Raw genomic sequence first — 17,136 nt, forward strand, 5'->3', positions numbered from 1 at the left:
TTGGATCCCGTTGGGTGTCTGGGTGCTAGAGACAGGAGCACTTCTTAAGCTGTTTTCAGTTAAGTCTGCAGCTTTTGGAGGACGTGGTTCAGACCTGAGTCTGTGTTGCAGCAGGCTAGCATGTCTGGCTCAACAAGGCAGGGTTCTGAAGTCCCAAGCTGACAGGGAAAACGGGCTCAGAGGTAATCTCAGCACATCAGGTGGCAGTCCCAAAGGAGTTTCTGTGACCCAAGCCATCACAGTGAGCATTTCTGCGTGCTAGGGTCATGTTACTAAGACACAGAAAAAAAATAAAGAGTTAAACGGAGAGAGAGAAAGACATCAATGAATAGACATGCTCATTTGCTGGGGTAACGAGTGCTGCCTAAGTGCCTAATTAGAGTACAAACCTTCAGTGAGCACCACTCTCTATCCCTCTCTGTCTTTAACATTAAGCATCTTCAAGGTGCCATGACTGTTTCTCTTCTCCTCTCCTCCCCACCATCACCATTCTGGGGTTAGACTGCTTACTCCATGGTTCCATAGGAGCAACTCACTGCTGCTTTCCTCCTTAGGATCTTTAGGGACCACCAGAAAAGCAACTCCTTTCTTCAGTCCGGAAAGTGGTTCAGGGAATATCCAAACCAACCCTCAGAGAATAGGGATTTCTGAAACAGTCCTATTCCCACTGGCAGCAGGTTTGCTACAAAGCAGGCGTAACTAGCATCTCCAAATCCTTAGTGTTTTAAATGTCACAGTTCAGGGCTAGGTGCACCTTTGATCCCTCTCCAGTCTCCTGGAGTACACTACACAGGTTGCCAGGCATGCACCTCCACCTCTCTCAGCATGGAATCCCACCACTCCTAGTTCAGGCCCTGGGTGCCAACCATAATTACTCAGCGGGTTCAGGTATCTGCAAGTCTTCCCTTTGGAGATTTGTGACCAGTAGTCTTTTTATCCATCCCAGGTTCTCTGTGCCCATTTTCCCACTTAGATCCCCCCATGTACTTACAAGCCAGACTGGTGAGCTGTGCATGGTTGGAGGGGAAATTTAAAAAAATGAATGACGTGCATTTTCCATTAGACACTGGTAAGTGCAGCTATCTGAAGCTATTTTTCCCTTTTCCTGCAAGTATCTGCTACTTGAATGAACAGCTTATTCTCAACCAGTAAACCACATGACGACAATCAAAAAAACAGGTGGAACATATAATCTTCATAAAACATGGCAGGCATTCCTACATCCTTCACATTAAATAGCAGAGGGTCCCCTACAGGCTTCGCTCTAGGGATTCTGAAGTGTCTCTCTTAGGCCAGGGAGCTCATGATCATACTATTCCCTCCAATGTAAAGGAGGTTGAGGTGCTGGTTAGCCAGGAAACTCAGGTTTGGCTGTTTCCCCTATGAGAAGGAGCACAGCCTCTCACCCTGGAGCAGCTTTCCATGCTGCCACTAGCCTAGCAGCAGCTTGTCTCTCTCTCTTCCCTCTTTCTCTTGCAAGAGGAGGGGTTGTAAAAGGTCTCAGGCAGCCCTTAACTGGATTCATGTGTCCCTAATTGACCTGAGGTAACCCCTTCTCAGCTAGTAGGGAAGAGGACCTTTAACATTCTAAGTCTAACATATCTGCTTTCCAGGCCACAGAAACCTATTGAAGACCTGTAAATCTGTCTGAAAGCAGTTTCTGGTGACTGTCAGATTCTCTAGCACTCTCTTGCAGCCATCTGGCTTGACTTTGTCACAGTACACACAAGCCCCGGGCACCAAAAACGTCTCCATGATGGATAAGGTAGGGATCCTTTTCTGCAGACAGTTGAGGTTCTGAGGGGTAAGCCCAGCACCAGGCATCCCCTTTTGATTTCCAGAGACCTGTGAAAAGAGCTACCCATGTCCAGGACAAGAATTATATGACTGAATCTCTGAGGAGGTCTTACAAGAAACTGAGATCTGATGGTCTGAGATGACTGGCTGATTGGGCTGAGCTATGGGAACAGTAATCAGCCTGTGTCTGTGGAGATTTCGCTGTCCTGACCTGAAGTTCACGTATCTGGGTAGAACCCAACCTCACCCTTATTTCAAGTGGCTTTGAGTTTCTCTAATTGCACAATCCATTTCTTTGGGATTTTGTTTCGGTTCTTGCAAATTAAACACACCATACATCCAATTTGCATCCACAATGAGCTGAGCCACAGCTACCACAAAGTTAACAGAATCTCTGCTTCATGTGGAGACTTTTACCCAAATCAGAGCTACCATCCAGTTGTTTTTCCAATACACTAACATCTGCCCTGTAAAAATAAAATATTAAATGCTCTACCACAGTTTCCTCCATAAATGTTTCTTCCACCTGCCAGTGCACTACACTATCCCAAACTATTTAACCAACTTATAAAGATGCTATTTGAAGGCATCTAACAGAAGCAAAAAACACAGTTAAAAACATTAAAAAAATTAAAAGAAAAACCAACTAGCCCAGGCACACAGCCAATATCATTAAACTGATGGGACAGAAAGGTAAACCCAACAGTAATCAAGCAAACCACTCCATCAACAAAATCTCTCCAACAACCTTCCAACACAACTACAACAACATTGCAAACTTTCCCACGCCACACACATATACCAACTCCAAGAGCTGTGGCCCCAAAAGGTCAAGAATTGATCAATTAAAATATATAGTGCATAGTAAACTTCTGTTTAAGAAGGACTTCCATAAGGCACCGATTTAAGCACTTACGCACATCCTGAAAAGGCAGACTTCCCTTAGGCCCTGATTCTAGGAAAAATCTTCAGCTAAGGAATTCTTGCACACAGCGAAGTACTGCATGAATCTAGGGACTGACAGCAGAGCAGCTCTAGCCTATCACAATTGCTAGGCATAAGGTCATCGCTCAAGTATTTGGGGACTAGTCTATAAAATGCTAATATTTAAACCTTGTATTGCAGTGTACATCACTCCCAGCTGTGGTCCACAAAAACAAACCATACCATGGGAGAATGGAAAAAGGATTTAACTGTTGATCGAAACCTACTTAACTCTTCTTTAAAAATTTCTAGTGATTGTGACACAATTATTATTAGTGTCCTCACCATCTAAAGGTTTTCTCTAACATCCTAGATCAGGGATGGGGAAACTATTTGGCCTGAGAGTCACATCTGGGTATTGAAATTTTATGGCGGGCCATGAATGCTCATGAAATTGGGGTTGGGGTATAGGAGGGGATGAGGGCTCTGGTCAGTGGTGCTGGCTCTGGGATGGGACCAGAAATGAGGAGTTCAGGGTGTGGGAGAGTGCTCTAGGCTGGGGCAGGAGGTTGAGTTGAGGGCTCTGGCTGGAGGTGCAGGATCTGGGGTGGGGCTGGGGATGAGGAGGATTTGGGGTGCAGGAAGGAGGTCCACGCTGGGATCGAGGGGTTTGGAGAGTGGGAGGGGAATCAGGGCTGGGGTAGGGAGTTGAGGCACAGGAGGGGGTACAGGCTCCAGGTGGCGCTTACCTCAAACGGCTCCCAGAAGCAGCAGCCGTCCCCCTCTCTGGCTTCTACGCAGTGGCACAGCCAGGCTGTTCTGCGAGCTGCCCCATCCGCAGGCACCAGCCCCGCAGCTCCCATTGGCTGCAGTCCCCAGCCAATGGGAGCTGCGGGGGCGGCACTTGGGGCGGGGGCAGAGCTGCGTGGCTGCTCCTACGTATAGGATCCAGAGGGGGGAAATGTGCTGCTGCTGCCAGGAGCTGCGCCGAGCTGTGGCACATGCACGTGGAGCAGCCCGACCCCACTCCCCAGCGAGAGCTCAAGGGCCGGATTAAATTGTCTGGCAGGCCGGATGTAACCAGTGAGACTAGTTTGCCCACCCCTGTCCTAGATACATTCGTCCTCCTCTAGTCTTAGCTCATAGTTCCTTATTTTATTACTAGTATTGAATTTCAGTAATTCATTGCTTCCTTTCCAATATTCATAATTCATCTTCTGTCCTGTAATGTTTTCTCTTAGCACCAGCTTTTTGCATTAGACAAATTAAGTTCACTGTTCTCATAAATCATGTCCTCAATTGACTTCTTTTGAATTTCTCTCTCTCTCATTCAATCTTTAAGTCAGAATGAAACTTGTTTACCATCAGTGGCTTGATATTATGCCCATCTCTCACTGGTGACACAAATATTGTAAATTCTGAAATAATTAGACCACTAGAGATGCAAAAATACCTATGTTAATAAGACGCACTCACATTTTAATACAAGTCACAATTCATCCACAATAAAGGGCTCTCACTATGTGAACTTTTAGACTGCTGTGCTCAATAAAATGAGTGCAGATTCTTTTTAAATCACAAGGTCTGGTAAATATATTGCTCTTTCAATGAACAATAAAGATTCATTACGTTTAGTTTTATGCTCTTGATTTTTAAACAAAGTGTCTTTTTAATTTCTGGGGGCAAATACAATCATATTTTGCAGGTGTTCCACTAACCCTTATGAATCCTAACTGAGTCTCTGGCTAGTATTGTGATGCTGGATGCATATGTTACATGGATACAGAAAATGCACTTATATTACATGTAAGCAATAGTATATAGTTTGGGCTGAAATCTTTAAGAAAAGCAGATCTCTTCCCTTTAGCCATATCTGGATTTGACAGTGAATTCTAACTACAGACTTGGGATTGTGCATATTAGAAACTGAAGTATCATGACAGCAAGTTGGTATACACTTGACAAACCACATGGATGACATGCAGTGAAGCTCGATAGAATACCCAGAGAACATCATGGTGTTTAAATCCATTACTTCCCCATTTTACTGACAAAGGATACTGTAACAGAGGCAGTTTCTAAAATGCTACGTAAGAATATAATGCTCCTCTGGGGAGCCATCCTAAGCTCAGGTCTGCAAAAACATTAAGAGTAATGACTGTTGACTCACATTGGCAGGTGGATTTTAACGCTAATCAAGATACAAGACATTTCTCTGTAGCAGAAGGGACTAGAGCTGGCATAGAGTAGATTCTACAGGGAGATCCTGGGAACAGCCAAGCTTGGGGAGAAAGGTTAGGCTGAGGTTCATGTTTTGTTTTTGTTATTTGAGTTATGCGGTGTGCTTTTCCAATCTCATATTTTATTTCCACAAGTGAAATCTGGCTTTTACCTACTCAAAAGGGACTCACTTAACTGAACATCATAGTCAGTCTTCTGAACTGTGTCTTATCTAATGATCTTAAGTCTATTACACCCATCAGTATATTATCAGCAAGAATATTACAGTAACTATGAAAAAAACGATATGGGAAAATGGTAAAGCATAATTTTTAGAGAATATTTGGTACAGATAATAATTAGAAACCATTAGTGCCCAAAAGGAGAACCAGACAGGCTGTTGTGAACAGTCCAATGTTTAACAGAAAAATGTTTGTAACAAAGAATCAGAATTAATTCCTATTACTTAAATTAACTGGGCAATCAAATATCTGTGACAAAGAAGGGGCACCAATGAGTCAGACTGAGGGTTTTTGTGGGGCAAGAGTATATAAACTAACTGCTTATTACATTCAGAGAAAGATGAATAGACTCAGGCACTTAAGAAGAAAGTGAAGACTACAGTCTTGGGTTGGGAAGAAGAAAGGTGAAGAATTGGTCAGAGAGGTAAGAATCAAAAGGCTTCAAAGGTTCAGAGAAGCAGCCATAACTTTGAGACTTGTATCAACAGTCTGAAGTTCCGCTGGACACTAGTCTGAAGACAACGAGACAGGAAACATACAGCAGACACGCAGTGTCCGTTCTTACAAGGACACTGCTACTACTGATGTTAATGTGTGCATTTTGTGTCCTATTATCAACCAAGTCTATACCTTTGTTACGTGTCTGATAGAACCAACTGCAAGGTTCCTTGGATGGCGTTTCATGTCCCGAAGATCCCAAAGACTATTCAGGATCATTTCTCCTTCTTCTAGCACATATTTCTCTCCTTGGAATTTTGGTTTTTCATACAAAATCCAGCTGTAATAATGAAATCATTAAGAGAATTGTAACTATTATGCAGACTAGAACCATGGCAATACAACACTCATGCCAGAAAAGTTCAGTAGAGAGCTCTTTCCACTAAGCCCGTTATCAGTGTCCCTTCCTGCACTGTCTCTCTCTTGTCATATTCCACTTGTTACCTAAGTTGTGCTTCATTTCTGTATTTAAAAAAAATAAAATAGGCATCTCTTCTCTTCTGTTAGATAGCTCAGTGTCTCAAACTAACCAGCATGATTAAAAGCCTTATTTGCAGACATCTAACCAGTAAGTGAAAAAGATAAGCAAGTTAAACATCCTACTTTCCTAGTTCCAGACAAAATAACTAAGACAGGTCCTCGATTCCATATAATGGTAAAACATGCAACTACCACTATGGCATCCAGTGGTTAATAAACAAGCATAAAACATAAGAAATAACTAGGCCAGTCTCAAACTATATTAATGTTACCACGAAACGGAATTATAGTGTGGAGGAGTTGAATGGTATGATGAACTTACTTCAGTAAAAGTGGTAAAGAGTTCTGTGTTCATGCTCCAATAAGTTTGTTAGTCTATAAGGTGCCACAGAAGTCTTTGCCGCTTTTACAGATTCAGAGTAACACGGCTGCTCCTCTGATACTTTACTTCAATAAGTCTATGCTCTATTGAAGTCTATGCACTTATTAAATAATTGTGGGCACACAGGTATGACAGATGCATTCCCAGCCTTAGCTTTCCAAAGCATCTATTATCTCATTTTGCACTAAAGCTTTGCAAATGGATTAAGAAAGATTCATACAGTCTATCCTAAATATTCTTCTGCATCCCACTACTTCTATGCTTCCTTTTTAATGCCAGGTTTCAAACAGCAGTTGGGCATGTATGCCTTACAGCTCATTTTGCAACATCACTTGGTTAATGAAATTAAACTGAAAACTTAGCTTTGGTTACAAAACAAACTTCCTTTTGCTTTAAGCTAGTTCCCAGCAGAAGTAATACTTACTATATTGCTTTACTTGTAAATGCCACTGTAATTATAAACCAAGAAAAGACACCCTGCATATCAGGTTTGTGTTATAAATAACAGAGGCCGAGGTATAAGAAAAATACACACATTTATCTTCTGAAAAGATGCCATTTAAATAAGGCACGGATTTCTTACCATCCTCTAATAATTCTAAGCAATGTTCCTATTGGAAAGATCCAGGATGTGGCATCTGATAGATCATGGTATATTTCTCGTTTACTTTTCTCCCCAGGAATGTCATAAATAATCATCTAAAACAACAGACATTATATGTGAACAAGGGGCACTTCAACACATACATTAAGTTCCTAATTTTTGCTTTTTTTAAACAGATTCTGATTCTGTATATGCACGCACTACCAGCATTGCACATTATTTTCTTCAACTGTAGACTGCTGAACTAAATAATCAGACAAACTAAGTAGGTTTCCCCTAGACTGGAATTTTTTTGCATCTAATCTCACAATTAGCATGTACAGCATTACAAGTACTCAAATTTGACATAACATGTTTTCTTTCAAAATTTTGCTACTCTATAAAATATTAATGGTGATTTAATTCATATTTACCTACACCGTGACAAGATCGCACTTACTTTTCCTGGTCTTGGATTGCATTTGAGGCTTTTCCTGTCAATAAGATTCTGAAATTAAAATGATGTGGAAAATAACTATTAAAACTACAATAGTAGCACAGAAAATTGTTTAAGACCAGTATTCCTTTAAAACATATTGCTTTAATCAGTGACAACAGCTGATCCTAGCCTCACTGTTATGCAAATTAGGCCTAGGCAGTTTAATGCAGTGGGTCAAATAAATGATCCTTAAAACCCCACAAATATTAGATTAGGAGAGCTTTAATGAAAATCAGACCCACGCGGAACTATTTCCTCTCACACACACCCTTCCCCAAACTAGAAAAGAGTGATATTGTACCACACCAGAGCTTATTTCTTCAGGCTATGACACTCTTAATTGTAAGCGCTCTCTTCGATTTCCCCAAATCATCACAAAATACTACTTCTCTCCTCTCAACTGACCTTGCTTTAAATAAACTGAAACAGGAGTGCTAATCTGTAGAAAGAGCTTGAATATTTGGCAGCAGCAGCCTTGTGTACACTTGTGGCATTGTGTATGGTATATGTAGCACAGTGAAAAGCAGGTTGTGTGCACACTGTGATGTGAAGCTACATGCAGGAGTGAGAGGCTCTGGCAGTGGGAAGATGCTGAAGCCTCTTCCAGTTGCCTCCCCAACTGCCAGATCATTTCCCTGTTGTAGGAGCCTTTCGCTGAAGTGGGGAAAGGCTCCACCAGGAAGGAGGCCACTGGACACTACACTTCTAAAACAGCAGTGCAGACATGAGAGACACTGCTTAGATATATAGAGCTTACACCCTAATATTCTGATGCGTCTGTACTCTACTCACATAAGCAGTGCTTCCCATCTACACTATTTATACCCATGCTGGGGGTGGGGGTGTGCAATGCCTGTATTCATATGTCCCTGTAAGTATAAACATAGACTGAGTTGGAACCTACGGAAGAATTGAAGGATACACCAAACACTGAACCCTATTCTCAGGGAGCAAAGGAACAAAAAATCAAAAGTAGAGTAAATGTAAAAGAACAGTTTTTCATATAAAGACAGTTCTGTTCCCCTCCTTGAACCCTCTATGTGCCTTGTCCAGTCATCTTCACATTTAAAATACCATTCAAAGGACAAGCATATTTTTATTTACTTGCTGTTTTACTGTTAGAAGCTGCAGGATCTTCTCTACTGTTTATGATCTGGTCCCAGTAACTGGGTGCATTTTATTTACAAAATGCTTCAATGAGAAAACTTAATTGTCTGCAATCATAGGCTTACCTTATACCCTACAACAGAATGAATTTAGATAAGACAGTTAAGTTTTTTTTTTTTTAAAAAAGATGGTAATTTCAACTGGGTTCAGCATCATTTTAGTTATTACTTACAGAACATGAAAACTTACCACTGGAAAAGCTCCTAATTCTGGCAAATTGTTGTCTTGAGGCTTATGACCCCTTGGCAATAATCCATCCTGAAGGGCGCTTCCAAATCTGGCTCCCTTCTCACACGAATAATTGCTGGCTGTCTGAAAATACTGGTAATACACACTCCTAGAGAGAGGTTTCGTGGCCGCATCAGTTTTCTGTTGAAACTGAGCAGAATGTGTCGGATTAGGAAAAAGACATGCTTCTTCTGGAAATAGCTCTGATTGCTGTCTAGAGCTAAGTGGTTCTTTTGAATATATGAGTGTCTGTTTGGAAAGTGGAGCCCTTTCTTGGTCATTTTCTAGAAGCACCATATTTGAGCTGCCTGCCCACTGGCTCATAATAGAGTCTTCTTTCTGAACATCCACCATGTTTTCTTCATAAGATTCCTCCTCATCCTCCTCACGGAACTGGTTACTACATTTCAAACGCTCAGAAACAGACTGAAGAAGTGACAAGACGGATGAGGAGTGGCTGGCATTGTCTTTAGATTCTCCATTAGAATGGTCTCCTGGTGAGACATCAATAGACAGCTGGTCTTCTTGTGGGCTGTCATCTTCATATATAGGAGACAAAGAGAACGGGTAAATTTTAAACCGCTTAGCCTCCACTGTCATAAATGACTCCGAGCTGCAGTTATCTAATGTTTCATTTAATTTGTTGTCCTTTTCATAAGCATCGACAGGTTCATATTTGCTCTTTGCTGTTTCATACATCAAAAGATGTTCAATATTATCCATGGACAGGTCAGGAGGAGAGATGAAGTGAGCTTGCTTTTTGTCAGTTGAAACGAACTGGTTCTCATCTTGAGGGGAGCCTTCATACAGTACAGTAAATAAAGAATTGCTTTCCCACTGCTCATCTTGTGGAGAAAAGGCTAAGAGATTTGTCAGTTCCTCTGTATCATTAGTATTATTCAGACTCTTTTCGTCAAGTGCGTTATCTCTTTGTAAATCTTGATCCATCATCAGCGTTGATTTCAGTGTCTCATCTTTATTGGCAAAATCTGAGTTGAAACAAATTTTCCCTTCAATGCCCTTAACAGTTACAGATGATTCAGACACAATGAACTGTGTGTTTAATCTGTTTTTATCCTGCGGTATCTCATTTGCTTCCTCTGTTTTTCCACTGCCTTCTTCACTGTCGGCTTGTGAATCTTTTCGGTTTGCTTTTTCCTGTACAAACACAGAATCCTCCTCCTTGCAACAAAGTTCTGGCAGACATTTACCTGCACAACTGTGGTCTAAACCTAAAAGGCTACTTTCATCTTTGGATTTGCTAGGTATGCTTGAATAGTCTTCATCATGGAGGAAAGATGATGAATTAAAAGTCAAGGTTGGCATTGATATATGTTCTGGTACATTTGTATTATTGCACAAATCTTTTAACTGTAATGGTGGCACCTTCTCTTCAATCATAACGGTATCTCCATTTAAACCATGTAAAGTCTCCTCAGATTTATTGCTAGCTGTCCAAATGCTAGTTTTATCATCACCAATTTCTGTCATAACTGTACTATCATAGACAATTTTAGAGCATTCATCTTTTGCTATTATTGCAAGGTCAGATTCCAGACTTGCTAAATCATCAGAATGTAGAAATCCATTTCTTTGATGTGAAAGTACATTATTTGGTACCGTTTCTCCTCCTATGGTCAAATCTGTGCTGCCTTTTACACTGTTTAGAAGTAAAGGAACTGAACAGCCTGCTTTTTCACAGTCCCTAGCAACATTCTGGGTCAATTCCTTGCCTATTTGGTTTAAACCCAAAGGTTCTTTGATTATTTCTTGAGTTTTGGCAGCTAATTGAACATCAGTGTTTAGAGTCTTTGAGAATCCAGTCTTAGGTTTAAGCACAACATTTTTAGAAGGGCTCCTGCTCTCATTGTTTCCAAGCTGATTAAACATCAGTTTTTGTTTGGCCGAGTTAATAACTTCATCAATTATTTCTTTTGCTTTTAGTGATATTGAACTATGTAGGTCAGTTTTATGAGTGATGTTAAATGGTATCTTTTCAGTCTGAGTATTTGTAGCAACTGTCTCCTTTCCTTTAACTTCAGAGGAGCTTCCGGCATAGCTCTCATTAAAATGTTTTACTTTTGCTTCCAACTGTATGTTTCCAGTTTTCTGTTCTTTTAGGATATCCAGCTTTATTAAACTGTCCTTGTTGCCACAAAGCTGATAGACACCAGCTGCTCGTTTTGATCTTATTTCTTCTGTGGCCAAGTGTAAAACCGCATCAACAATTTCATCAGCTTTTTTAAATAGAGCAGTGTCTTGGGATTCCATGTGCACTTGCTTTCCTGTTTCCATATCTACCCATGTCTTCTGAGAACAGACATTGCTTGATTTTGTAAACGAAGCTGTGTGATCATTCACTTTAGCTCGTTTTTTTCTCATTGCAGAAATATGGTCACAAAGATTTACTTGCTCTGTAGGAGTTCTGTGCACATCCTTACTATAGTCTATACTAGAACTCACTTCCACAAGTTCCAAAGGACAGGTAGCTGATGTTATGGATTTGGTTAACCAGGCATCTTCAACCTTTTGGGCAGGAGGTACATCTGGAGATACATAATCAGTCTTATCACTAACTCTAAGTCTGGAGGAAATTTTGCCTTTTTTAACAACTTCATACTCAACAATAGGGAAATTAATACTGTCCAAGACATCTGCTGTTTCAAGAGCAGAACGACAAAACTTGGAGATTTCTTTAGACTTCAGAGTAGGAGAAGCAAGCTTGGGAATGCAAACATCCTCTGAGTTAGGAGTAGGACAGTCACTTTCAGCTAAAATGACATCAGATTCTAGGGGAAAAGATGTACGCTTAGCATTGATGTCTTCAGAGCAAGGTGAAATCTGAGTCATACTGACATCTGCATTTTCAAGCACAGGAGAAATAATTGTAGGTACACTGACATCTCGATTTTCCAAGAAAGAAGCCACCATCTTAGGTGTATCACCTTCAAGAAAAGCACATTTGGAGTCATTGACCTTGTCAGATGTAACCGATAATTTGGCAATTCTAACATTTTCGGATTTAGAAGCAGAAGAAAGTATTTTGCACTGGCTGAAGTCTACAGAATTAAGTATGGCAGGTGCCGTATTAGACTTGTTACTGTTTTCCTGTTTAGCAGAAATCTTCACCAGATTGCTATCTTCAGAATTAGGTCTAGTCACTGAAATAATCTCCAAACCAACACCCTTTTTAAAGGCAGAAGAAGAATGATTGGTCAAAGCATCTTTTCCAGACCTCAGGGGAGAATGAGGAACCTCAAAAAAGGTATTCACTTGTGATTTAAGAGCAGGTGAGGAAAGCTTAGAGAAGCAGATTTCTTTAGACTGAGAGGGAGGAAGAGAAATATTGGTCATATTGGCATTCACAGTTTTAGGAACAATCTCCTCTACCCTGTTATCTCTGGTTTCATGGGTCTGAGAAGTATTCTTTGACCCGTTACCCTCTGTGGATAAAACTGATGTTTCGGATACAAAGACTTCACCAGTTTTAAGGGAAGGAGTAGTAAGGTTGGGAACCTTGGCAGGAACTACATTGTTGGGGAGGGTCATCCCTTCAGATTTAAGAGGCTTGCTATTTTCATGCACATGGTCAGGGGGAGAAATGTTGATTTTTTTAACATCTTGTAAGTTGGTTGCTTTTTTGGCCATGGTTTCATCTTCAGATCTGTGGATAGGAGGAGCAATATTAGCCAAGCTACCATCTTCAACTTCAAGGACTGGAGGAGAAATCTTAGCGAAACAGACAGGTGTTATAGCTTTGCTAAGACAGGCATCTTCAGATTCTAAGACAGGAGGTGGCATATGGGACTTCACACTTCCACATTTAAGGGCTGATGGAGATATGCCAGCAATATTTACCTCTGAAGACTTAGATGAAACCTTAGCAGTTTCAACATCTTCAGATTCAAGGGAAGGTACGGAAGTATTCTCTGTACTGATATCCTTAGATTCACCCTCAAGAGTTACTGAGGGATCATTCTGGGCATGTGTTAGTTTCCCTGACTCATTAAACTGTTTAATATCTGGACTGTTTACTACGTCCGTGCCAGTATCTCGAACAATTTTGGCAGATGGCACTGAAGCGGGCAGACTGTCTATTACCATCAATTTATTGACTCCACAAAATTTTATGTCCTTCACAGACTCTGATAACTTTTCAGTACATTCTTGATTTAAAGGAAAATGAACACTAGCCAGAAAGGTTTGTGCTTCTTGCTCCCTTTCATCAGCCACCACATATTTTTGTGAATCATCCATCCTTGGACTATTATCTTTATTTGCATTTTCTATACACTTATCTGCCTGATGTTGAAATGCAGCGTTCCTGAAGGGGGACATCTGGGCATCCAACTTTAGCTCCAACTGACTACCAATATGACTATTACAGGCATATTGACCCTCTACCAATGGTAGTTCTTTATCAATTGCCCCTCTCTTTGTTTTAGATGAACTCATACAATCATTTTGCATTGTCTCCTGAGAGTCTTCATGAAATACTTGAACACAAGAATTTATTTCTTTATCAAAGCTAAAAGTGGCATTATTATCTGATTGAAATTGAGCTTCTGTTTCTTCTAACGTTCTCTCCCTCTTTTCCAATCTGTTATTTCCTGACTTTGTTTTAACAGAATCCATAATCTGGTAATTGGAACTACGGTTGTCTCTGACTGACAATACTGTGTCTAGAAAATGAGTTCTATTAACTTCTGGTGTATCAGAAACTGGTGCATGATTTAAGGAAACAAACAAGTCTAGTTCTCCAATGTGATTGCTGTTGGAGTTAGTTTCAGTGGATGAAGCAGAGGCGTTTTCAATTGTTCCATGTTCACTGCTATCTAAGATATCTTTAGCAACGTCTGTTTTTTTCAGTTCCATTTTAACTGCAGAGAGGTTTGCTTTAACATTTTCCTTGCCATTTTTAGCATCATCCTTTTGATTCTCTTTTGACGGGTGTCCTGTAATTTCTACTCTTACACTAGATGGTGAGTTTGGAAGGACAGCAGTTTGGACTTCTCCATTTCCAGTCACAGTGAAAATATGTTTGCCTTCAGTATTTTCTTCTCTTCTTAGTGCCTCCTCTGCTTGTTTCTTTAGTAGCTGCTTAATCCGTACAGAACCCCGATATGTTGCATAAGTAACTGCTGGTGCATCCGGCTTACATTCAGTTTGCCTGTAACAAAAAAACATCATTTTAGTGCAGTAGAATATTGAAACAGTCTTCACTATCGTTGCTGATTTGGAGAACAAATGATACAATACTACTTTTTTTTAAATTGCAGACTAAACCAACTTCTAATGATGCTATAAATACATCAAGAGTTTTCTTTATACTAGGATAATATAAACACAGTATATGGGTATGCCTACAAACACAAAAGTTTTATTAAAGTAACACCATCAAAAAGACCTATATAAGGGTACATCTTCAAATTAAGCCACACCCGTCTGAAAATGTTTTACCCTACTAACGTTAACAGTAAAATCTAAGGACACTAAAACTGAAAATGGCTAGAAAAATTTGCTTTTGAATTTGGACCTGGTAACTCATCCCTGAACGAGGGGATACATGGGGGGAGGGATAGCTCAGTGGTTTAAGCATTGGCCTGCTAAACCAAGGGTTTTGAGTTCAATCCTTGAGAGGTCAATTTAGAGATCTGGGGCAAAAATCTGTTTGGGGATTGGCCCTGCTTTAAGCAGGGGGTTGGACTAGATGACCTCCTGAGGTCCCTTCCAACCCTGATATTCTATGATTCTAAGACAGAACAGAACTGTAAGAGGCAAAAAATGTTTGTGGGGAAAATACAGTTATTTGATGCTTTCTGGACCAAAGGTACAGGACAGGGAGGGAGTGGAAGTAGGGACTGAGGGAAGGGCAGTGAATGGAGAAGAACAGGAATGAGGAAAGTCTGTTTGGGTGCTGGAGGAAATATCTAACTAAAGGGCCCTGAAACTTGGGAAATATTTTTGGTGGATTCAGGCACTAGTTTTATATTTAATTTCAAAGAAAAAAATGTTTCTTATTTTTTACTACTCTTTCATGATGTAATAAGGGTGACCTCAGCTTTCCCTTATCACCCAAACCTTCCAAAAAATTCTATTTTTTCACATAAGAAAAAGCGGGAATTGCAAATCTTGACTTCCCTGTTTTTACTGGAGGACTTTGGAGAACTAGGATGGGCAAGTGAGATCACATACAGCTGAACCTGATCTGCAGCTCTCCAGCCTACAACTGAGGGGAGAGGGGATGTTGAGTCAGAGTGTTTAAAAAGCTCTTTTGTGTTAACTCTGTCTAAACAAAAAACAAGTCTCCCCGCTAAAATTTGTTAAACAGTCTGACTCGGTGTCTTCCTTCTTCTTAGCTGAAGGCTGGGAAAGTTGCAGCACACAGCTGCAGGTGAGTGTGATGTCCGCCTCCTGCTTGCAGCTCTCCGGTGCACCGGAGAGCCTTCCAGCAAAAACAGGGAAGTGAAGATTTTGATTTCTAATATAAGACTAACTAGACTATAAAAATACAGACAAAAAAAAAACATGGGCAGTCTTAGCATAGCATAGAGGTATGCCGACACTGCAACAAAAAAGTACCTCCTAGCCTTGGTAGACAGAGGTGTTAGCTCTGCTCAAGCTAATGCTCAAAAGATAGCAGTGTGGCCATTGTGGCACAGGTGGTGGCTTGTGGTAGCCACCTGAGCTCGGACCCAGGAGGTTGGGTAGAATTGCAGTCAAGGCAGCTAGCCTGTGCCACGACATCCATGCTTCTATTTTTAGCATGTTAGCTCAAGCACAGCTAACGTGTCTGTCTGCAGGCTGGAAAGCATGCTCCTACCTGCAGCATAGACATATCCTTGCAGTTCATATTTAATCCACCTCCACTAGGAGGTTTTTACTCTAATTAAGGGATTTTTATGCAAATAATCCAAGTGAGAAGCAGGGTATTTTTGTTCATTCACTAATAAACTTGGGCAGAAAAATAAAGGATTTTATTTCTTTCAATGAGGATCAATGAGAGTACACAATCATTCTGTATGTATCTCAAACATACAATTAAAAAGATACAAAATTTTCATTTTAAAAATCAGAGTTCCATTCTGTATGGACTTGAGCAGTACAAACTCTCAATTCCATATTGTTTATATGGTACCAAGTCACCAATTGTACAAACATTTAGGCATGTGAGCAGTCCCACTGAACTCAATGGGGCTACTCATCTGGATAAAGTGACTCGAAAATATATGTGTTCATAGGGTAAGGGCCAAAATATAAAAATTCAAAAATTCACTGCATATGTGGTATTATGATATGATATGATTATATATATAAAATCATCAGCCTACAAAATGTGAGGTATTTCTACATAAAATCCAGGTTTGTTTAGTGTTGTAATACAAATTATCTTCCTATTTATTAACAATGGAATTTTTATATTAAAACGAGCTATTAAATATTAAATTCAAATATACTAAGGAAAAGTGATATATTCAATCCAAACTATAAAAAAATCTTTGGGTATGAAGAAATACTACCACCACCACCATCATCCAGTGTCAATGGGCAATCCAAATAGCCAAGATGACAGAGTGTATTTTACCAACTCTTCAGACTTTCATAACTGAAACTAAATACATTTTGAAAATACTAATAATCTGCATGAAACTTTAGCTTTCCTCTAGTCAATATATTTCAGCAATCTGGGTAATAAGGCTGCTCACTAAATCCAAAAATAAGTTGTGCAGTTTTGCAAGTACTATTGTTGAACATTTTATTATACACTACATCCACTTATTGTTACTGAACATTACAAAAACTTACTAGAAGTTAGGTATAGGTCAAGTAGACAACAATAAACCTCTAAGTCATTAGTTCTATTCAAAAATAATATTGTTCAATCTAACAATATATACACACACTTAATACCTAACAAAACAAAATGCATAACTCCTGGCTGTGGAAAAATACTGTGCAAAACAACATCTTTCAGAAAAGGAAAACAACAAAATGAATGGTAGAGTTTATGAGTTTTACCTACAGAGCACTATTAAGAGAAGTGTTGTGAATTCAGCTGGGGTACTTATGATAGCAGGAACCACACCCAGGAGTGTTTTGAAAGATCAGGCCTTTA

General features: G+C 40.1%; 1 protein-coding gene across 4 annotated transcripts in view; it reads right to left on the minus strand.

Moving 5' to 3' along the window:
- CRYBG3 (crystallin beta-gamma domain containing 3) overlaps positions 1-17,136 on the minus strand; it is a 142,598-nt gene that overhangs the window by 68,339 nt on the left and 57,123 nt on the right. For all 4 annotated transcript variants that reach the window (XM_030581399.1, XM_030581408.1, XM_030581426.1 and 1 more), the window contains 4 exons: positions 8,982-14,190; positions 7,587-7,634; positions 7,127-7,242; positions 5,814-5,961 (listed from right to left, as the gene is read on the minus strand). In XM_030581399.1, the coding sequence (XP_030437259.1) occupies positions 5,814-5,961; positions 7,127-7,242; positions 7,587-7,634; positions 8,982-14,190 (5,521 nt within the window). The remainder of the gene's footprint in view (positions 1-5,813; positions 5,962-7,126; positions 7,243-7,586; positions 7,635-8,981; positions 14,191-17,136) is intronic.

The sequence above is a fragment of the Gopherus evgoodei genome, chromosome 1, assembly GCF_007399415.2.
Source record: "Gopherus evgoodei ecotype Sinaloan lineage chromosome 1, rGopEvg1_v1.p, whole genome shotgun sequence".
Lineage (NCBI taxonomy): Eukaryota > Metazoa > Chordata > Testudines > Testudinidae > Gopherus > Gopherus evgoodei.